Source organism: Mauremys reevesii, linkage group 6, assembly GCF_016161935.1.
Source record: "Mauremys reevesii isolate NIE-2019 linkage group 6, ASM1616193v1, whole genome shotgun sequence".
NCBI classification, from domain to species: domain Eukaryota; kingdom Metazoa; phylum Chordata; order Testudines; family Geoemydidae; genus Mauremys; species Mauremys reevesii.
Window position 1 is genome coordinate 124466744 of NC_052628.1, and position 23563 is coordinate 124490306.

The following is a 23563-nucleotide window of genomic DNA, read 5'->3' on the forward strand; positions in this document are numbered from 1 at the left end:
CAATAATGAAAAGTAATGCACAACGAAGGGGGAAAGTTAAGCTACTAATGCACCTTCCAAGGTTCTAAATTAGTTGTATCAACTCAGGAAAAGGACTTGGGCTTGGGCTTCATTGTACATAGCTCAGGGAAGATGTTTGATGTGTGGCTGTGGTCAAAAAAGCAAACTATGCACAATGAATGGGATGGAGAATAATATGGAAAATATTACACACAAACACACACAAATCATTAAGGTAGCAAAGTCAGCACTTGGAAGTTAGGAATGGCCAGATTTCAAGTTGACTGTGCAAGCTTGTCATCTTCTTTGTATAAATTAATTAAGATAGTCTTTAATTACATGATGACATCCTACTTTTTCCCCAGAACCCCTGCCTCCTTGAATACACTGGATAGATGGTACTCACTGAGCCGCGAGCTAATATTTTATCCTCATTCAGTGTGTGAAACCATACTTTATTTAGTGCACACCATCCAAACCCTGCTCTGAATGCGGATTCGTTTCCTCATTGGCTTTCTCTATGGCACTCATTACTGAAGTATCTGAGTGCTTCACGAACATTAATGAATTTATTTTCACAGGACTCATATGAGATGAGGTGGTGGTATTATCCTCATTTTGCAGATAGTGTCTGAGGCACAGGGAATTTAAGGCCAAAAGTTCTTATGTGAAGAGCAGTTGAAAAGATTCGGATTGTTTACCTTAGCAGTGAGATAAATAAGAGGGGGCATGAAAAAGTATGTAAACAGAGAAGGTAGATCAAGGAGCTTCTGTTTTTCCTCTCTCATAACGTAAGAACAAGGGAAACATTCAATGAAATTAAAAGTGGCCAATTGAAAACTGATGAAAGGAAATACTTTAGTCACACAACATGTACTTAAACTATGCTCCCAGAGGTCACTGATGCCAAGAATTTAGCAAGATTCATAAAGGGATTGGGCATTTTATATGGATAACAAAAGTATCCAGAATTGTTATAATTATTTTTGAAGGGATATTAAGCCTCATGATTCAGGGCTTAAGCCAATCTCTAACTATTAGAGACCAGGATGAGTCCTAATGTGGCAGCAGACTACCCAACTCTGCCTACTGTGGAGTTCTTATGCCTTCCTCTGAAACACTGGGTGCTAGTCACTCTGGGACAAGATGCTGGATTGGGTGGACCTCTGTTCTGTTGCAGCATAGCAATTTCTATGCTCTTGTGTAGATGTGGAGCTTGCTTATAGTTATCTGTGCCTTTGGCACCTGCAGATGGGATTACTACAGTGCCCTCCATTTGACACTGCTATGGAAGACTGCTTTGAAATTTCAGTTGATGCAGAGCATGATGGCCTGCTCAATACTCTTATTGGCCTCAAACTTATTTTTAGGTGCAAATCAACGTTTTGATTATGACCTGCTGTATAAAGCTTTAAATCACTTGGTTTCTAGCTACTTCCTCAGTTGACTTCAGCTAGTTGTGATGTTCAGGTTGACAGCCTCCTAGTTCAAATGGCAAGGCATTGTCACTGAAGTGCCTTTGAGTCCAGTAATATTTTATATCACTTATATAGTACATCTACAGATCTCAACATTGCTTTTTAAGGGTGAGTACACATTATTGTCCTCACTGGATAGATGAGAAGCTGAGGCCCAGAGAATGTGTTCTTTTTTGTTTATGCTCAATAGTGAGCCAAAATTTCTTGGGCCTCTCAGGGCACTTCACAAAGCTCATCTAGATTCCCAGGCTTTCTCTGAGGGACGTAGGTAGATTTGTTCTGGGGAGGAGGTTCAGATTGGGTGTATGGAGGGGTTTATGTTGATATGTCTTCCAGTTAAATTCTTTAGTTTGTGTATTTTAAAAATTAAATTGTGCCTAGACTGTGTCTTGGCTAGGCATGTTGTATAAACTCTCATTAATCTCAATGTAGTAGTTTTTACTGCCTTATTCATCTCAATGTGATGGTTTTTACTTCCTTATTCATCTTATTGGGATGGTTTTTATGTGTCTGAATTGTTTCCCTCAAAACTGCTTTGTTTAGAACTTCCAGGAGACTTTGGACCTCTTCCTCTTCTCCATAAAACTTTCTCCCACTTCTTGAGCGCTGGTGGACAGCGGGGTAATTTTTTAATTATTTGCATTGTGGTGGTGTCTAGAGGTTGTAACAGACATTTGGGCCCCCGTTACAGTAATCACTGTATATATGCATAGTAAGACACATTCCCTGTCCCAAACAGCTTGCAGTGTAACCAGACAAGACAGACCAAGTATTGGAGAAAGGAAGTATTATTATTCCCACACTATTTTATTTTTGTTTTAACAAATGGAGAATTGAGGCACAGAGAAATTAAGTCACTTGCCTGAGGTCACACAAGGGAGTTGGTGACAGAGCTAGGAATTGAACCCAGATCTCTCAAGTCCCAGTGCAGTGCATTATAATCACTAGTCCATGCTTCCAATCTCCTTTTTTCTAGTTTCAGTTGTTACTTCATGCAAACCTACTTTACTATTTAGTATTTAAGATTTGGAATCTATTTTTAATAATAACGTGGAGCTTCAAATTTTGGTCAAAATAGTGTTATGTGACTACGGTGATCAAAACTGAATTCACTCACCATCCAAAAAAACCCACCCCAATAAAGAGGAGGGTGGGGACATGTAATTTCAGAAATTTGTCAGTGTGATTGCATCTTACCAGTAACAAAGTAGATGACAACACTCAGTCTGGGTTGTAATTCCATTTTATTTCTTACCTCAGATCAGATTTGGTCCTCCCCCATCACTTTCACCATTTCCTGATGCCTAAATTGTCTTTTTGGGAGGCAACATTTCTTGTCTTGAGTGCTGTCTCTGGTCCGATAAATTCTTATTTTCTTTGATCTCTTCTCTTGCATCTTGTTTTCCCCAAATTGCCTTTGCCACTATCACTTTTTTCCTTCCTCTCCTTTGCTGTGCTCCCACTCCCTCTCTTCTATCCCCACAAGTTCTTCTAAGGTGGGGTTTTCAAAGGAGCCTAAGGGTTTTAGGCACCTAAGTCCCATTGAAATTCAATTGGGCACCTTTGAATAGCTCTGCTGGAAGCACAACTAAACCCGGTGTACATTAGGAAATGTCTCACAAAACGTTCCTAAGGTTCCCCTGTTTATAAAATGGTTTAAGTACTAGTACGGCCTAGAGAAAATGGTGTTAGTGTTGAAAAATGTCTTGTCCATTCTGCACTACCACTGAAACAATCTTAAATTCTAGTTTGTGGGAATTATTTTGATGAAAACCATTTTCAGCAATAGATATACTTCCTAGCATAGACAAGGCTCCTGGGCCTCACCAATGTTAGCCTAATGAGAGTAACACAAATAACATTCTTGGCTAAGCCTCTGTTGGCCAACTATCTTAGACTTTGTGTTTGAAAATTGAACGGGTGGGAAAGAAACGGTCTAGGCACAAAAAGTTCAGTATGCGTGATTAGTGTCCTGAACCATTTTAGTATTGTCCCACATCTATACTAGTGCTCTTCTAAAGAGTTTCAGTTGTAACCTTCTGTGGGTGCCTATCCCATATTTACCAGTACAGCTTCCAGAACCAATGGGTTCTTGGCGATTTCAAAGTCCATAGATGTATTGAGAGATAATAGTGGGAGGACTGTTCAACTGTTTGTGCTATTATGCCAGTAACTTCTGTCTACACTGGCAAAGAAATGGCTCTGATGGAAACAGAAGTCAGATTTGCTGGCTATTTTTGGGGGAGACCCAAAAACAAACAAACAAAAAACCCCAAAACCTCCCACTGGTTTTAACACCTGTTCATCTGAATTGGAATCAAAACTGATGGGAGCCCTAGTGTAGACAAGGCATCAGTGGTTGGATCTGTTTCTGTCACCTTTTTAGTGAAATCTGCTGCAAAGCAATGACTGCTATAGTTAAAAACAGGTCTGGCTGCTTGAGATGGTCTGCACTAGCATTTCCAGCAGTTTTACCTCCAGCTCAACAAAGCTGGTGTTAGAATTGTTGAGACTCTTTAGTAAACTTTCCCAGTGTAGACCAGCCAGGCTAATCCAACACTATTTGGCACGTGTCTGCATTGTTTGAAGTACTTGTATGTGGATGCGTGTGGTGTTTTACCAGCATGTTGGAGTAACAGTTGGTTTTTTAGAGTGGTAAATATCTCTAGTGTATGCAAGTCCTTAATGAGAAGGGGGACAGACTTCTGGCTTATTGGATGCTGGTAGAAATCAGGCCTATAATTCATGAGTAGTGTTCTTCCAGTGGTACCTGTGGTGGAATCTACTGTAAACAGGGCACAGGTGTGTTGTCATGATGTAAAACCCTCTCTTCCCCCGTCTCCCACACACTTATAGACAGGGTCAGTGAGGATTTATGATGTTGTGTCTTATACCCCCAGGGCCATTCCCCTCCCTAAATGTAACCATGGATTGATTAGGGTAGGTATGGGATTCAGTATGCAGAGAAATATGGAAAGAAATTTTAAAGGAATTGTTAAAGGGTATAATTCAAGACCAAAAATAAACTTTAAGATGTAAATAGGTATTGAAGACTTAAGGACACTGAAGCTTTATAAAAGAAAACTTGAGAGCAGTAGCTCTCAACCTTTCCAGACTACTGTATCCTTTGCAGGAGTCTGATTTGTCTTGTGTACCCCAAGTTTCACCTCACTTAAAACTACTTGCTTACAAATCAGACATAAAATACAAAAATGTCAGTCTCACTGTTACTGAAAAATAGCTGACTTTCTCATTTTACCATGTAATTATAAAATAAATCAACTGGAATATAAATATTGTACTTATATTTTAGTGTATAGTATATAGAGCAGTATAAACAAGTCACTGTATGAAATTTTAGTTTGTATTGACTTTGCTAGTGCTTTTTATGTAGCCTGTTTGTAAAACTAGGCAAATATCTAGATGAGTTGATGTACCCCCTTGAAGACCTCTGCATACCCCCAGGGGTACATGTGCCCCTGGTTGAGAACCATTGCTTTAGAGAGCCATGAAATTCTCTGTTACATCTTAACATTTTTGAAAGTATGGAAATGCAATTATGATACCTCAGACAGTCCTAACTTGGCCCCTGTCCACTGCTATTGTGGACATTGTCTGTGCAAGATGAAAATACCTATGCTAAGTTGATATCTCAAGCACTGTATATCTGGGTGATTTCAGTCACAAGCTATCACTTCTGCTATTGACCGTAACTATCTCTTCCTCTGTTTTAAGAAGTTTGTATTTGAAAACATCTTCAGTTAGTTTCATTGTGGATTTAAGTTGCATGATGTATGTAGTTGAATTGCAAGCAGACTGGTCCCTGGTATAGGTCGCTCACTAGGACTTTGTATGTTTTCCAGCATCCTGCTGTCAGTTCTTTGGTATCCGCAGCTTTAGAACAATCTGAGTGAAAACGCTTCTTGGTCTGCACCAGTGGATAAAGACAGCAGAAGAATGAGTGCTCTGGGCTGCAAAATATACTCTTCCAGGTTTCTTGAGATGCGGGTAGCAAATTACCAAATTGTTATGGCACAGTATCAATATGCCCTGTAGGATGCTGTTTCCCCCCCATCCTAGATGCCTTGCATGAGGAGCAGGAAAAGTCCGCTCAGGACTTTGTTATATAGAGGATTGTTTGTAGCAAAGGATGCCCTTAGAGCATCTGATACTTCTGATTCATGGACCAGGCCAATAAGGATAGGCATTGTTAGAAAACACCATTCTTGCTTTCTAGACTGTCACCTGAAGCTCAGTCAGAAGTAGAGGATTTGCCTTTTGAGGGACATCTCTTCTGTTGAAGACTGAGTGAAACTGAAAGTTACCCGTGCCACTGTTTACTCCTGGGGACTTACAGAGGCTGCTATAACACAAGAGAGTTCGCCTGTCCTGCATTTAGGTATTAGAGGTAGTTACCAAATACATCAGAGGTTCTCTTTCTACTATAGACCTCAGACCCAGCCTTGTTGTCCGTATCCCTCCAAGAAGCAGGGATAATACAAGCAAGGCCACTAGCGTTTTAGCTCAGGAGCTCATCAGTTTCTAGAGCTCAGATCTGACGAGATTATTTAGAATCCTTGGCCAGAGTCTTGTTAATATTGCACTTCTTCCACTACTGTGTCCCTTCCCTTTTCGAGTTTCATTTCTCAGCACTAAGGTGCCTGGTATCCAATTACTTAAGATCAATGAGTGTTGAATATTGTTTGCAGTGGTTACATTCAATTTCACACCAAATCGCCTTCAAAACCCACTTCTTCTTCCCTCTTCATGGATCCTTCTCACAAGATAGAGATTTTGGAGAAAGCTGAATCTCTCCTTAACAAAGGAGCTATACAGGATGGTGCCACAGGACCACCAAATATTTTCTAAAAGATTTTAAAACATGTTGGATACCACCTGAGTTACCCTCATGTCACTTAACACTTAGAGACTATGGCTATAAGGGAGGTGTGGACCCTCACAGCTGCCTCAGTTTCTTCCAGCAAACCCAGGAGCCTTAGGGGAATTGCCAGTAGTGTGAGGAAATGGGGAAGGTGAGTGTGAATGTGCAGAAGCAGCACCCTAGCAGGACCAAATATATATATTCTGTGCCAAAGTAGAAGTTAAAATCATGGGAGGCTAGAAGAGCCAAGTATGAGAGAGAGTGTTTGGAAACCTTTTGTTGTGCTGTATGTAGATAGTGCTAAAACTGCTGCACCATGACCTGTGCCACATTTGTACCCCATTTTTCTTGACCACTTAAGGCAGGATTACAACTGTTTGGGTAATCCATTGACATAGTTAGGATGCTGGTATGAGCTGCTGGGCTGTTTACTGTTGCATTGCTCTGTGAAGAAATACTGGCAGTACAGGAAGGTGACAGGCCACCCTAGCACATGTATGGAGGATCCTGGGAAGAGAAGAATTTGGCTGTACCATTTCCTGCAAATACCAACTATTTGGAATGCCTGCTGGCATATGCAGGTTGGAGGTATAGGCTGATCAAATGTGGTCACGTTGCCCACCAATTATTATTATTCTGTCAAAAAGGATATTTTGTCTGACAAAATCTGATCCCATAAATCAGTACTGCTTATTCTGTAAACATAGCTAAATTTCTTGTCAAACCATCTGTGTGGATGTTGACTTTTTTCTTAGAAATGCAGCTGTACCTGTTAATACGAGTATAATGATCCCATGCAGTGTTGGTGGAAGTACTTAATGATTGTTGCCCTTTTTTTTTTCCTTTAAACAAGTCAGTGTCTTGCTTGCTTTGCACCAAGGTCAGCCCCATTATCAAGTGTTACTTAATTAAACTAGCCCAAAATTTTATTTTGGTCTCTCAGTCTATGTTGTCAATATATATTTCTTTGCTAATGTTACTAGGAGATCAGCATTGGCTCTTCTCTTTTGCACTGTTTGCTTGTGTGATGGGATGTACAAACCCCACACTGGACAATAAGGGGTTAAGGAATTGCTCTAGGCCCAGGCAGCTCCACCCCACCACACCTGTAGCAAATGCACCAACTGGAAGAGGAGTTAAAAGGCAGGGAAGCAGGTCATTTGGTGTCTGCTCAGGGAAGAGAGCAGACCTGCAACCTGCAGCTCCAGGAGCGAAAAGCTGAGGAAAGGCAGAATCCCTCCCTAAACAGCTGCCAGTGGTCCCTCCCTGAGGTGAAGGGAGGACCTGCTGCAAAGAGAGCCTGAGAGGGAAGCATTCCCCTCTCCTTTTCATACTAACTCTGGACTTGGTTAATCCCCCTTTATTTTTGTTCAAACTACCCGAGCAGGGGAAAGCTCTTGGCCTAAGCTGGCCCGGGAGGCTGAGCCATACCACCAGAGGAGGCAGTTGCTGCCCAAGAGAGAAAAGAGAGCGACCTCACTACACTCAGGTGCCAGAAGGTGCCTTTTGGTGAGCAGACATCCCTCACACTGCCTAAACCCAGACAGTGACTTCCCAGACAATTTCAGGGAGGTGGTAGGAAATGGCCCAGGGTGAGCGGGCAGTCATAAGAACATAAGAAAGGCCGTACCGGGTCAGACCAAAGGTCCATCTAGCCCAGTATCTGTCTACTGACAGTGGCCAATGCCAGGTGCCCCTGAGGGAGTGAACCTAACAGGCAGTGATCAAGTGATCTCTCTCCTGCCATCCATCTCCATCCTCTGACGAACAGAGGCTAGGGACACCATTCTTACCCATCCTAGCTAATAGCCATTTATGGACTTAGCCACCATGAATTTATCCAGTCCCCTTTTAAACATTGTTATAGTCCTAGCCTTCACAACCTCCTCAGATAAGGAGTTCCACAAGTTGACTGTGCGCTGCGTGAAGAAGAACTTCCTTTTATTTGTTTTAAACCTGCTGCCTATTAATTTCATTTGGTGACCCCTAGTTCTTGTATTATGGGAATAAGTAAATAACTTTTCCTTATCCACTTTCTCAACATCACTCATGATTTTATATACCTCTATCATGTCCCCCCTTAGTCTTCTCTTTTCCAAACTGAAGAGTCCTAGCCTCTTTAATCTTTCCTCATATGGGACCCTCTCTAAACCCCTAATCATTTTAGTTGCTCTTTTCTGAACCTTTTCTAGTGCTAGAATATCTTTTTTGAGGTGAGGAGACCACATCTGTACACAGTATTCGAGATGTGGGCATACCATGGATTTATATAAGGGCAATAATATATTCTCAGTCTTATTCTCTATCCCCTTTTTAATGATTCCTAACATCTCTTTGCTTTTTTGACCACCTCTGCACACTGCATGGACATCTTCAGAGAACTATCCACGATAACTCCAAGATCTTTTTCCTGACTCGTTGTAGCTAAATTAGCCCCCATCATGTTGTATGTATAGTTGGGGTTATTTTTTCCAATGTGCATTACTTTACATTTATCCACATTAAATTTCATTTGCCATTTTGTTGCCCAATCACTTAGTTTTGTGAGATCTTTTTGAAGTTCTTCACAATCTGCTTTGGTCTTAACTATCTTGAGTAGTTTAGTATCATCTGCAAACTTGGCCACCTCACTGTTTACCCCTTTCTCCAGATCATTTATGAATAAATTGGATAGGATTGGTCCTAGGACTGACCCTTGGGGAACACCACTAGTTACCCCTCTCCATTCTGAGAATTTACCATTTATTCCTACCCTTTGTTCCCTGTCCTTTAACCAGTTCTCAATCCATGAAAGGACCTTTCCTTTTATCCCATGACAGCTTAATTTACATAAGAGCCTTTGGTGAGGGACCTTGTCAAAGGCTTTCTGGAAATCTAAGTACACTATGTCCACCGGATCCCCCTTGTCCACATGTTTGTTGACCCCTTCAACACTGACAGCTCTCAAAGGGCCCTGGGTGAGAGCCCGGTGGAGTGGCGGAGCCCAGGCTCCCCTACCAACAACACTGGTTGCACGTCAGGGGCCTAAGCCCCGACCAATAGGTAATGCTCCCCTAACAACCGCCCTGAGTGAGGACTGTCACAGCTTGCTTGTAAGATGTATAGATATGGTAGTATTTCTATATATCAGTGGTACACAGACTTTTCCAGTTGCCATTACCCTCCCCTCCCCCCTTAAAGGAATCTGTCTGCATCTTCTCTCTTCTCCCCCCCCCCCCCCAATTACTGCACAGTCATGGCTTCCTCAGCAGCAGAGCTTGGGTTGAAGGCAGAGCTGGGGATGGAATTGAGGATGAGGAAGAGCTGGGGTCAGAGGTGGAGCTGGACTGTGTGGGAGACAGAATGAAGGCAGAACTGGGCTGGGGTGGAGCAGGACTGGGGGCTGAATGGGGTTGGGGGAAGAGCTAGGCTGGGGGTGGAGCTCTCTTCTCACCCCCTGTGGGAGCTGGCATGGGCCTTATCCTCTGGCTGTGGGGTGCACCCCCTGAGGATGTGTGGAGGAACAGTTTGGGGACCATAGCTATCTATGTTCCAGAGAGCTTTGGGAGTAAATGGCTCTTTTCCCCTAATGGGAATTACAGTTAATATAAATAAAAGAAAAAATTCAGATTAAAGGATCCCATCAGTAGAAAAAGGGGAGTCCTGTTAGAAAATGTGTTTTGAGTGTCATGCTAATTTCCACAGCTGTTCTGTCATCTTATTCAGATCAGTAGTTGGAATGATATTGCACAAGACTCCTTCAGGTGTGCTGCTAAAATCCTCAGTGCCTACAAACTTGCTCATTGAACTTTCTGGATTTGCCAATGAGGGTGTGATATTTGTCTGATCACTTTTCTCTTCAAAATGGATGTAGTATTTTTACTTTTGTTTATTTCAATAGAGTTGAATCTGGGGTTCTCAATCTGATTTGTCAAGAAATGTAGTTATGTAGGATTATAGGCCATATAACGATCCTTGATCAAATGCATAGGTTTATTTCAGTAGAGAGAGACTGTCAGTACTTTTTGGCTTATTAACTGTCTAGGAAGCATTTTAGAAGCTGGAAACTTCCTGACTGAGATAATTGAATAAGGCCAAAATTATCAGAAGTGTTCATTAATTGTGTGTGCCTTGTTTTTTGAGAGCCCAAGTGGAGGATCCTCTGCCTGATTTTCAGCTAGAGTTAAGGAGCTGAACATTTCTGAAGATTTGGCTGTAAATCAATAATAAAGAAGTGATTGTGCTTCCCCTTCCTGGCACACCATAGGAAAATATAAATTAAATGTTGATAAATACTAATCAGAATTAGACTCATGTAGTGTGTGAATGTAGAACATTCATATGAATTCACTTGGGAGTAAACATAAAATGTTACCTACTTCTATAGGTGACAGTTAAGGAATATTTTATGATTGTTTTTGTTGTTACTGGATTCTGAGTTGCTTGGTGCTCCAGAGAAGAATGGTCGGGCCAGGCTAACCAACTCTTCTCACTTCTGCTGCCCCAGTAGAAAGTCTTGAGTTAGAAGAATAAAGGCTCACTTGAATCTTACATAAAGAGGTTCACCTGTTATGCTGCATTACTGTGTCAGGTGGTTCTAGGGAGAGCAACTACCATTGCTTTTGCAGTGTTGAGGCCTGCTGCAAGAGTAAATTAGATGAGTGTCTTCAGGCTGTGCTGTGGGGGGGAGAGAGAGGGAAAAAAAGAGGAAACAGACTGAAAACAACTCAAGAAAAGAGACCCCATGATCTGCATTAGGAAAGAAAATCAGAGTTAAGCTGGGAAGATACAAAAATGAGAGGCATCATAAGTAGGATTGGTAAAAAGTACACAGTGAATGCATTATTAGGTTTTATTTGACAAATACTGTTTTTGTATTATTTAACCAACTCTGGAGCCAGTCATGGCTTTTGGCAAACACGTTGTTGGATAAAATACATATGTAATTAATCTAATGTGTTTTAATATTTTTCTGCTGTTTGGCCTAGTGTACCTAGTAGGTACACTGTCAGATGGCTTCCATTTAATTACACACAAAAATTCTGTTAAAAACATGAAGGTTGCAGAGCCAAGCACTCCAAAGTTAGGAAATGCCAGAATTAAGGTTGCCTGTACAAGCTTTGTTTGTTTTCCTTCAGTGTCTGCATTATGATACTGTCTTTAATTACATGATCACAGAATTTTTTTTCCAAAGGACCCAAGTTTCTTTTAGTGCACAGAATGGATAGTGCTCACTTAGTGAGTAGCTATTCAATATTTTTATTTTCTCATTGTTCACTGTGTAGCCCCATGCCACAGTGCACTATTCAAAACCTGCTCTGAAGACAGAATTACAAATTTCCTCATGGGCTTTTCTGTGATGCTCATCACTATATTATTTGATTGCTTCACAACAATAATGCATTTATTTTCACAACACCCCTGTGAGCTGAGGGGGATGATGATATCCTCATTTTACAGATGGGGAACTGGGGCACAGAGATTATGGCCAAAAGTACCCACTAATTTTGGATGCCCAATTTGAGACAACCAGGAGCTGATTTTTTTTCAGAGTATTTAGCATCATACAGCACTTCATTATATGTTCAAAGCACGGCTCCCATTGACTCCATTTGCAGCTGAGAGTACTCAGCACTTCTGCAAGTCAGACCCCAAGGTTGCAAATCAGGCACCCAGAAAATGAGGAACATGAGTGACCATTATGAAAAGTTTGCTTTTAAGTGACCTAGCAACACTGGCACTGATAAAATTCAAGAGCATCCTCTCTCTTCCTGCCGTCCCAGGCCTCATTCCAGCTTCTGCAACAAATGAAACATGCGTTCTCCAAACAACACTCCCCTGTTCTCTGAAAATATCTTCTCAGTGTGCAGTGGCAGTCAAAAAAAGCTAACGATGTTAGGAACCATTAGGAAAGGGATAGATAATAAGACAGTAAATATAATGCCACTGTGTAAATCCATGGTATTGAATACTGCATGCAGTTCTAGTTGCCCCATCTAAAAAAAGATATATTAGAATTGGAAAAGATACAGAGAAGGGCTACACAAAGGAGTAGGGGTCTAGAAGAGCTTCCATATGAGGAGAGATTAAAAAGACGGGGACTTTTCTGCTTGGAAAAGAGACAGCTAAGGGGGGATATGATAGAAGTCTGTAAAAATCCATGAATGATATGGAGAAAGTGAATGGGGAAATGTTATTTACCTCTTCACATAACACACGAACTCGGGGTCACCCGATTTAAATTAATAGGTAGCAGATTTGAAACAAACAAAAGGAAGTACTTCTTCACACAGCACAGTGTCAGCTCTGTGGAACTCGTTGCCAGGAGATGTTTTGAAGGCCAAAAGTATAACTGGGTTAAAAAAAGAATGAGTGAAGTTCTTGGAGGATAGATTCATTAATGGCTGTTCGCCAAAATAGTCAAAGATGCAACCCCATGCTCTGGTTGTTCCTAAGCCTCTTTCTGTCAGGTGCTGGGACTGTATGACAGGAATGGATCACTCGATAATTGCCCCCTGTTCCGTTTATTCCCTCTAAACGGTCTAGCATTGGCCATTGTTGGAAGACAGCATACTGGGCTAGATGACAATACTGGCTCAGACCAATGGTCTGTCCTTATGTTCTCCTTTACTACACAGCCCTGATTCATCCTCAGAGTGGGTCCATCCTGTGCTGCGGGGAGAGTCCTGTGTAAAAAATAGAATAGGACAATGTAATTAAAGACTATCACATATGCATAAGGGGGCCGAATTAAGGTTGCATGGACAACCTTAATTCTGGCATTTTGTAACTTTGGAGTGCTTGATTTTCCTAGAGCTTTTCAAAGAAAAGGTTACCAGAATTTTTTTTTTACACTGTAAACCTATTTTTCTCTAGCCTAGTTCTCTGACATGGCTGATTTGTTTTGGCTACAATTTAAAAAAACAAACAAACCCACCCTTCAGCCTGAGGCAGACCTCCAACATGGGAAATTTCAGCCCAGTGGTTAACATTTGGTGATGTTACAAGCAAATAAAAACAGGGTCTTTTAAAGGGAAGTATCAGGGTAAATAGGTGCTACCAGCCATGCCTACAATATTCTCCAGAATGTAACATTTAAATGCAATACAGACTTGTGTTTTTGCAGGGTTGTGGCTTTGAGGGGGTAAGCTCAGCACAGCCTTTTTTAATTCTGGTTTGTAGGCTTACCCTGGGATAGTCAAAGGGGCCTGAGGGAGTTTGGTGGCCAACTCCTATTGAATTTCAAAGGGATTTCGCCACCCAACTTGCCTTTTAAAGCGCTCAGTCTTAGTTCGTAGGTTAGTAGATGTCAAGTAAATTTGTCCAGCACCACATATAACTCATGAAGTAAAGCTGGTGTAAATGAGCATGTTCATGCTAAAGAAGGGAATGCTGAGAGAGAGAGAGAGAGAGATGGTTCTAACTGTATGTAAAGGGATAGTAGGAGGACAAGGATTCAATTACCCTCATTAGTTGATACAGACAGAGAAAGAAGTTTAAGCTGTGCTTCAGTTTTGTCCGGAAGACTAGCTCTTATAGCACTAAGCAACAAAGAATCCTGTGGCACCTTATAGACTAACAGATGTTTTGCAGCATGAGCTTTCATGGGTGAATACCCACTTCTTCGGATGCAAGTCTTATAGCATTGTCAGTTATCAAACGTTAAAATAGTGAGAGTATCCACAATCATCACTGCTGCAATATGCTATTAACCAGATCTTGCCTTCATTACCACTGACAGGCAAGGAAAGCTTTCTAGCTAAGTACTGCAGCCACAGGAGTCATGTCCATTGTAAATGGTTTACAGGGATCAGTAGAGGATCTTTTCTTTGGTGGGTTTTTTATAAATGGGCTCTTTGCATCCCCGAACATTGCTGAATATCTACTATTTAATACCAGCTGAGACAGAGAGCAAGAAGCCCTACTGCAGTGGTCCTCAAACTGTGGGGCAAGCCCCCTAGGCAGGTGTGGAGGAATGTCCATGTGGGGGCAGGGCAGGGAAGGAGCGCAACGCAGCCCTGCTTTCCCCCCCAGCTCCACTCTGGCCCTCACTCCTGGTTGCAGCTTGGCTGCCAGCCCCCACTCTTGGTCCCTGGCTGCAGCGCTGCTCCCAAGTCCCAGCCTGGGGGAGCACAGACACATTCCATTACTGGTAAGAGAGAACATGAGAGGAAAAGTTTGGCTATCACTGCCCTACTGAATCCATTCCATTTCCATTGTGAAGCTGTATGCTTTTTCTCCTATTTCACATTGTGTATGACATGACAAGTAGCTCGTATGAGTTTTACAGTCCTGCCTTATTCTCATTCAGTATGATGTTTACACCATCACACTGAGAGGGATCTTTCCTTTTTAGCTGTGACCCCCAAACTTTGCTACTTCACCCAGATACAGAATTGCTGCACCTGGCAACTTGGAATCCTACCTAGGTTCTTAACGTTAGATAACATAATTTGCCTCATGTAAGTCTAGAAGGTGCTGTTGGAGTCCTGCTAGCTTCTTTTTGTTTTTGTTTTTTGGGAGTCATGTCCATTGAAACAGGCATGTCTTTTAATTTGGTTTTGTAGGGATGGATTACCTTGAGTATGCTATCTACCTTCTCTTTTGAAACTGTTACTTTCCCTGATGAAATCTGTTAACTATCCCTAGTATTAAAGTGTACTTGGGGCTAATTGTGGTTTACCACACTTGTGTGATTGAAAAATCTGTCTTTACTCATTTACTGAAGAAGCATTTACTTAAAGGGATTTTGTATGTAAACCCTCAGATTAGACATCTCACTGCTTCATAGGATTTGAATTGAGTTTTAAGTAAACTCAAGAACCATTTTGGGTGTAAACTATATTTCTTTTTAAAGTGACTTTTCTGGTTACTCCTATTTTGGCCAGACAAGTAGGTGAAATTCAGACTCCCTTTGTCCTGCTTTTGCAGTATTTCACAAAAATAAGACTCCTGTTTAAGAGCTTCTTACCCAAATTGGTCTACAAATTTCATCTCTCATAGACTGTTGCCCTTCCGATCTTACACTTTGAGATCTCATAATTTGTTTGATGAGGCTTGGCTACATAAATTGAATGTGAAATTTATCTGGGCAAGACTAAGCTTTTTCATAGATCATCCTGGTTGTTCATTGCATTTGGAGAGAACTCAAAGGGAGAGTCTGTTCCTTCAGAGACAGCCCAAGTGGCTATTTCTGTGTATCCAGAGTAGTTATTCTTCATTCTCAGAGAGAACTTCAGGTCATTCTACAAGATGTGTGGCAACCTCAGCAGCTTGTCTGTGTTTTTTGTTCTTGGTTTTTTTTAATTCAAAACCCAAATTTGGTAGGTAGTCAGGTGGCATTTGAGCCATACTTTTATCCTGCATTTTCTTCCTCTGTTGAAATCAGATCAGATGCTCACTTCAGTCTCATCAATTAAGTACTGCTTAGCTCTCCTGTTATGAGTGTTGCTTCTGTAGGTTAATTCCTAGTAGAAAGAATTCCATAAAAGAGGAAGGAATTTTACTTATGACTCACTTGATTTGGAGAAGAACCTACAGTCACAAATGTGAAAGTGGTATTTTAAAAATACTTTAAGCCTCAGCATAGTTTTTCATCTAAAATAGCTATGCTAAAATATTTGTGTAGTAATTTCTTGAGTAAAGTGTTCTCATGCATCAATAAGCAAAAAAGTAATGTGAAAATACTGCTTTCTTTATACTGAAGGAGGGAACAATTTTTTTGTCCATAGACGCTAGTATGTATGTTCTGATTTGTTTCATTAAAAAAATCTGTTTTGCATTAGTATTATTAATAGATATCAAGAAACCTTAACCTTTTATGAACTGAGAGGATTGCTAGTGAGGTAAAGTATTACCAAAAAAGGGTTTAGGACTGCTGTTTAATCAATTAAAAGTACTATCTTACGCTTTTAGCACACTGCTGCCCTCTAGTGGAGCTATCTTGTATTTAAAAAAAGACAGTCCCATTTCCATTGGATTGTCAAAAGGGCAGGGATGGGAAATAAAGCAGAAGGGAGAGAAGAGAGGTAAAACTAGACTAGAGCAAATTCTGATTCTGATTCTGAAAACAGTAACAAGAAGTTGAGACTAGGGTCTCAGAAGTTAAAAGAATCCGATTCAAAGATCCCAGCTGTAAGACTAAGAGGGGAATTGAGTTGAATTGTCTTCCTTTGCCTTTAAGCAGAGAGAATTGACTAGGCGGGTAGAGGTATGTGCTCATGAAGTGTTGGTAACATTCCAAACTGGAATGTAACTATCTCTTTGCACCTGCTCTCATTGCACATTCATATTTTAGTAATAATTTAGTAGGACATACTGATTTTTAAAAAAAACTTTATTCATTTGGCTCAGCCCACCCAACTGAAAGTGAAAAACATCTACAATTGCTCTCCTGTTAATATAAATTTATAAAATGCATTGAAAATACAGTTTTAAAATTGCTGTTTCAGTACTTTTCAGTTGTCTCACTGAAAGAGGCATACTGTAAACCATCAGGGGAATACAGTGGAGGAGACTGAAGGACAATTTTCAGTTCAGGTGAAGATTCATAAATGTATATTTAAAAAACACTGACATTAATGTTACAGGGCCTGCTTTGCATTTACATCAAGCGCCCTTTGACACTGAGGCACCTGCCAAAAGCAGCGTAATCAGAATTGCTTTCAGAGTATCTAGATTCTTGCCATACATGGTCTAGTGGTTCTCAACCTTTCCAGAGTACTTTACTCCTTTCAGGAGTCCAATTTGTCTTGTGTACCCCCAAGTTTCACCTCACTTAAAAACTACTTGCTTACAAAATCAGAAATAAAAATACAGAAGTGTCACAGCACACTATCACTGAAAAATAGCTGACTTTCTCATTTTTACCATATAATTATAAATCAACTCGAATATAAATATTGTACTTACATTTCAGTGCATAGTATATAGAGCAGTATAAACAAGTCACTGTATGAAATTTTAGTTTGTACTAACTTCACTAGTGCTTATTATGTAGCCTCTTGCAAAACTAGGCAAATATTTAGATGAGTTGACATACCCCCCCAGGAAGACCTCTTTGTGTACCCCAGTTGAGAACCACTGGTCTACAGAATTTTCCCTCTTATTATCCTCTTTTATATTGGGACCCTTCCCCATGCTCATTTTCTCTGTAAATGTCAAATTTGTATTCTGAGAATTTGTTTGCAGTGTTTAAAGTAAATGGGGAAAAGGATTGGACACAGGAGATAAGCTGACAGACCTGCTGTGCTCACTCTCCTGTCATGTTATCATTAAGATTTTTTAGATAGAGTGGTCTGGATGTAGTGTTGATTTCAGTATGCAGTGCAAAAATCTGTTACTAGATTGTGGGGATTAAAAATTGAAAAAAATCCAAGAAATTAAGCTGCTAGCACAACCAGGTTTTTGATCTCCAAAGGTTGACAAACTTGTCTTAAGACTTTCACAAGAAAGGGAATGTGGTTGCTGTGAGGAGGAGGATAATTTGCAGGAGGATCTGAGCAATATCGGTGGGTTGGGGGTGTGAGATTTTGGGCTGTTCTGTGGTAGGCTTTGACCAAGAATGGGAATAATCATCGAAGAGCCAAATCCAGGGCAAAGAGTTTAAAAAAAAAGGGAGCATAAAATGAGTCTCTAAGTCAATATTTTGGAGCCTAAATAACCTGATTATCAAAAGTGCTGAGCGCCTAGCAGGTTCTGCTGGGTTTAATGGGAGCTCTGGGTATTCAGCGCTTATTTAGGTGATTAAATATTGGCTTAGGCTTCCAACTTTAGGTTCTCATTTGAAAAATATTGGCTCGGGGCTCTTGTATTGAACTAAGAGATAAAAATAGTAATGTTATACCATCGGTTGCAATGTGTTAGAACAGGGATCGGCAGCCTTTGGCCCGTGGCCGCCAAGGTAAGCACCCTGGAGGGCCGGGCTGGTTTGTTTACCTGCCGCGTCCACAGGTTTGGCCGATCATAGCTCCCACTGGCCGCGGTTCGCCACCCCAGGCTAATGTGGGCAGCGGGAAGCGGTGGCCAGTGCATCCCTCGGCCTGTGCTGCTCCCCACCGTCCCCATTGGCCTGGAGCAGCGAACCACAGCCAGTGGGAGCCGCGATCGGCCGGACCTGCAGACGTGGCAGGTAAACAAACCAGGGTGCTTACCCTGACGGGCTGCATGACGGGTTGCCGATCCCTGTGTTAGAAAAATGAGGTGATACTGTTCTGGAGTGAAGTGAAGAAATACTGGCATGCAGAGTTATGGAGAGACCTGTATTTTGGATGATGTAATGTTTACATAAGAACGGCCATATTGGGTCAGCCCAAAGCTCCATCTAGCCCAGTATCCTGTCTTCCAACAGTGACCAGTGCCAGGTGCTTCAGAGGGAATGAACAGAACAGGTTGTCCTCCTGTTGTCCATGTTGTGTTCTGGACCTAGAATTGCAAGTAGTAGTAGTGTGATATGGCTTTAGAATTATGATGATGATTATTATTTATTTTTTTGCAGCTTTAGTGTATACATTTTGTAGTTGTTGAAATTTATGAAGGGATCATAAAAAGCGTTGGAACATGCTATTTGAAAATGTTGTGGTATATAAACATTTTTGAGTGCATACATGTGTATTTAGTTAATATTTTAACAAAGCTTTAAAGAAAACACAGCTTGTGTTTTCATTTATATTCTCAATTAAGGGTTGTGCCATTATTTTCCCAGAAAGAATACCTAGTGGGTTTTCTTTCTTTTTTTTTCTTTTTATTTGACCGTCTGTGTCATTCTGAAATGTTTGTGAAGAAAACAGTTTTTGACACTAGAAAGTTTATTTTCCCACTTAAATCTGCGAATGAGTACTCTAAAGAGTTAAAAAGGCTGTGGTAACTTAAGGGTTCTTATTATGACATGAGAAAGCAACAGAACTGTCTAAAAGCCTACAAGGTAAGGGTAATGGGTGAAATCATTTGGTGATTGGAGAGAGGTGCATATCTGGTGGGTGGAATAAACTGTCATTGAATGTTGAAGGAAGAGGAGCGAATGAAATTATGAACTGTTGGAGGGACTGGGCTTAAAGTTTAAAGGCATGGGCAGAGCAATTGATGATGTGGTTCTCTCTAAAGCTGGCTGTCTTCTATATTTTTCACTCTTCACTGTATTGAACTCGGAAGGTGGTGGCTTATCTTTCTAACTGTACTAAGTGTTAAAGGTACTGATAGTAATGCCAGAGGTTGCTTTGTGTTCAGTGATCATCAAACATCAGGATGTGAATTTATCTGACTGCATGTACCTGAAGTTGAAGGAAGTGATAGGAAGCAAGCAATTGAGTGAACTGAAGTAATGAAAACAGATGATTCTTCACAATCATTGTGTAAACATTATCAAAAGTTAAATAGCAATATTGAAAGGATTCTTGCTTGTCTCAAAAAGTGCAGGAAATAAGTTTCTTCAGCTCCTTCAAGATCAAATGTACCACTGAATGGGATTTCCTCGGTTGATGGGGAAAATCAAAATATTCATGAGTTTGATACCGTAAGTGAGACATTGATACCATCTTCATTGAAATATAGATATGATGAAACGCTTAAACACTGTTCCAGTCCATGAGCAATTTAAAGAAATGATTGAAGCACTTTCCCATGGATATACTCTTCCAGGCAGATTTAAATTCACAAGTCCACTAGTAGAATGTGGCAAGTGAAGAAATGAAGGAAAGATTAAAGGAAGAACTAAAAGAATCACTATTCATGCTATTGCACAGTGTCAGACAAATGACCAGATAATGGCTACAAGTATCCATACAGGGGGAAATCCATTCCTATTCAGTCCTATTGATTCTGAGTCTAAAAAGAAAACCACAGAATGATGTTTAAACTGTTGAAGACATCACTTGAGAGAAGAGTCTGACAAGGAGATCTTTGCCATTTGCTTAGACAATGAAAATAAAATAAGAGCTTTTGAAGTGCTGTTGCACTAAAATTCCGATGTATGCCATTGAAACCTGATTGAGCATGGAGTAACACCTAACAGAGCTCTAAAACAGACTGGTAATTCAAACATTCTTCAGCAGGCACCATCATTGTTATGGATAATATGATTGGTTGTCCCAGCTTTCCCAATGACTCCTGGTGGAACTCCCAGGAAATTGGTGGCTGCACTTGCAGCCGACTATGAAAAGCATGTACAAATTTGCACTGAGCATGAAAAGGACTTTGATCAACATATGGCACACATTTACACTAGTTCCTTTCTATAGAATCCTGTAATTTACAAAAGCAATTGAAGGAAATTTAGAGATTTGACAGATTACAAGTAGATGACACTCCTGTTGCAGTCTGTGAATTTATCTAATTAACAACAAAGAATTGAAACCACATGGACAACATCACAAAATGCTTAGGAGAAGCTATGAAACCTTTCCATGACATAGCCAGCATGACTAATCCTAAATACAAAGTTAGAGCTCAGAATAAGGAAGAAACTGAAAAGTGGCTGATGGAACACTTATTTCCTAGTGTTTTGAAATAGGAAATGTTTTGTGAAGATGATTTTGTCAAACTGTTACATCAAAAAAATGGAAAATTGTGGAAGTAAAATCACCAAAGACAGCGAATGATTTAATTCAGGATTTTGTCAATTTTTAAAAGACCTACTTTCTGGACTAGCTACATCATCACTTGATTGTAATTTTTAGCATCAGATTGTTTTAGTCAAAGCTTCATTACAGGCAGTGTTCTGGGAAAAAAAACAAAAACAAATTACTAAAATTGTGTCTGTATTTAAAAGCACATACAAAAGATTGTACAATTATAACCTCAGTTACAAACACCTCAGAAATGGAGGTTGTTTGTAACTCTGAAATGTTCGTCGCTGAACAAAACGTTGTGATGGTTCTCGCAGGTTAACAACTGAACATTGACTTAATACAGCTTTGAAACTTTACTATGCAAAAGAAAAATGCTACTTTCCCTTTATTTTTAGTAGTCTACGTTTAACACAGTACAGTACTATACAGTAACTCCTCACTTAACGTTGTAGTTATGTTCCTGAAAAATGCGATTTTAAGCGAAATGATGTTAAGCGAATCCAATTTCCCCATAAGAATTAATGTAAATGAGGGGGTTAGGTTCAAGGGAAATTTTTTTCACCAGACAAGACTCTCCCTCTTTTTTTTATATATTTATATATATATATATATATAAATAATACACACACAGAGTAAGTTTTAAACAAACAATACTGGTACACGATGATGATGATGATTGTGAAGCTTGGTTGAGGTGGAGGAATCAGGGTGGGATATTTCCCAGGGAATGCCTTACTGCTAAATGATGAACTAGCACTTGGCTGAGCCCTCAAGTGTTAACTGTCACACTCTACAAAGCAGCAGGAATGGAGGGAGGGGAGACAGCATCTCAGACAGAGACAAACACAAGGTGTGAGAGAGAGATGCGCATTTCCCCTTAAGTACGCTGACCTTACTCTTAAGTACACTGCCTTGTTAATTAGATTGTCCTGAGCCCTGTCTTATGTCCCCCCTGCTCTATGGTAGATGGGTAAGTGGAGTGCAGGAGCAAAGGGGAGGGGACACCCTGACAGCCCCCCCCCCCCCCCGCAGCAAGCAGGAGTCTGGGGAGCAGCTCCAAGGCAGACGGGCAGGAGCAGCACATGGCAGTGGCGGGAGGGACAGCTGAACTGTCCGCAGTTGATAGCCTGCTGGGCAGCTGCTGCACAGGGAATTTAAGGGAAGGGGGGTGGGGGCTGCCGGTCCACCCTGATTCCAAGCTCCCACCAGCTAGCTGCAATGGGCTGCTCTTCCTGCAAGCAGTGGACAAAGCAAGTGGCTGCCAAATGACGTTAGAAGGAAGCATTGCACAACTTTGAACGAGCATATTCCCTAATTGATCAGCAATGTAACAACATTAACCAGACGACTTTGTGAGGAGTTACTGTATTTGCTTTTTTTTTTAATCTCTCTGCTACTGCCTGGTTGTGTACTAGCGGTTCCAGATGAGGTGTGCGGTTGACTGGTCGGTTCGTAACTCTGAGGTTCCATTGTAATCTTAACTAGTTAGTAAACTAGTGATTTGATTGTGTTCTTGTGCTTCACTTGCAGAATTCAGGCTTTTCATTTTGGACAGTATGTGCTTGTTTATGTTTGAGGAGTAAATGTGCTTAGTCTTATAATACGTTATATTTGCATGAAACCTTCCTGGGGGGTGGTTTGTGTGGGGTTTTTTTTTTTGTTTTTTTGCTGCCTTCAGGTGGAGGAAAAATAGCGACAAGCCTGCTTTCCTTCAAAACAAAGTGCAATTACCACTGTTCATGAGCAATCTTTTTTTGTTTACAGGTGTCAGCTGCGATGCATGTTTAAAAGGAAATTTTCGAGGCCGCAGATACAAGTGTTTAATTTGCTACGATTACGATCTGTGTGCATCTTGTTATGAAAGTGGTGCAACTACAACAAGGCATACAACTGACCATCCAATGCAGTGCATACTAACAAGGGTAGATTTTGGTAAGTGATATCTCGTTGAAATTGTGGTTCTTATTTAGAAGTATATCTAAGTATTGGCATTTTCTGTTTTATCAACATGGTGTTTTGAGCCGCATCATTGAAAAACGAGTCTACAGAATTTAGCTTTTTCTTTTAAAAACATTCTACTGAGGCTTGTTTTTGGTGGCAGCATGTGAAACTTAATTTCTATAGAAAGTCTTTATTTCTGCTTTCTCTTCATTTGACTCTTAGGTTATCTGCTCAGATATTTGAATACATCTGTTAAGGACATCTATCAGTATAAAACAAACTTAATTTTATGGCCAGTTATATCAAAGCTAAATGAAAAAGTTAATACTCTGCTGTAGTGTGTCACTGGCTAAAAGTAATGTAGTGACAAAGATGAGATGGGGAGGGCTGTCGTATTTGGTTGTTTCTCTAGGGTTGTTAACACATCAGTGGCAATGCTAGGTTGCTGCTGAATATTGGAAAATTAGCATCAAGTCCTTTTGCTTGGAATACAGTTGAGTACAACTATTCTAATTAAGACCATTAAATATAAAGATTGGCTTCTGTTCCTTTGTTTCACAATCATGATTCCATAGCACCATATTTGTAATGCTACAGTTATGGCTAACATGTTCTTTGGATTAACTTCTTCAGGCTTGTTCTAAACCTTCAGAGTAAATTTTGTATAATTTGATGAAATTCCACTTCGCTGTTATCCATTATCTAAACATGAAAAGTCT

At 40.5% G+C, this 23563-nt stretch overlaps 1 protein-coding gene across 2 annotated transcripts in view; it reads left to right on the forward strand.

Moving 5' to 3' along the window:
- Nucleotides 1-23563, forward strand: part of KCMF1 (potassium channel modulatory factor 1) — a 79174-nt gene that overhangs the window by 14271 nt on the left and 41340 nt on the right. For both annotated transcript variants that reach the window (XM_039543270.1, XM_039543271.1), the window contains exon 2: nucleotides 22668-22835. In XM_039543270.1, the coding sequence (XP_039399204.1) occupies nucleotides 22668-22835 (168 nt within the window). The remainder of the gene's footprint in view (nucleotides 1-22667; nucleotides 22836-23563) is intronic.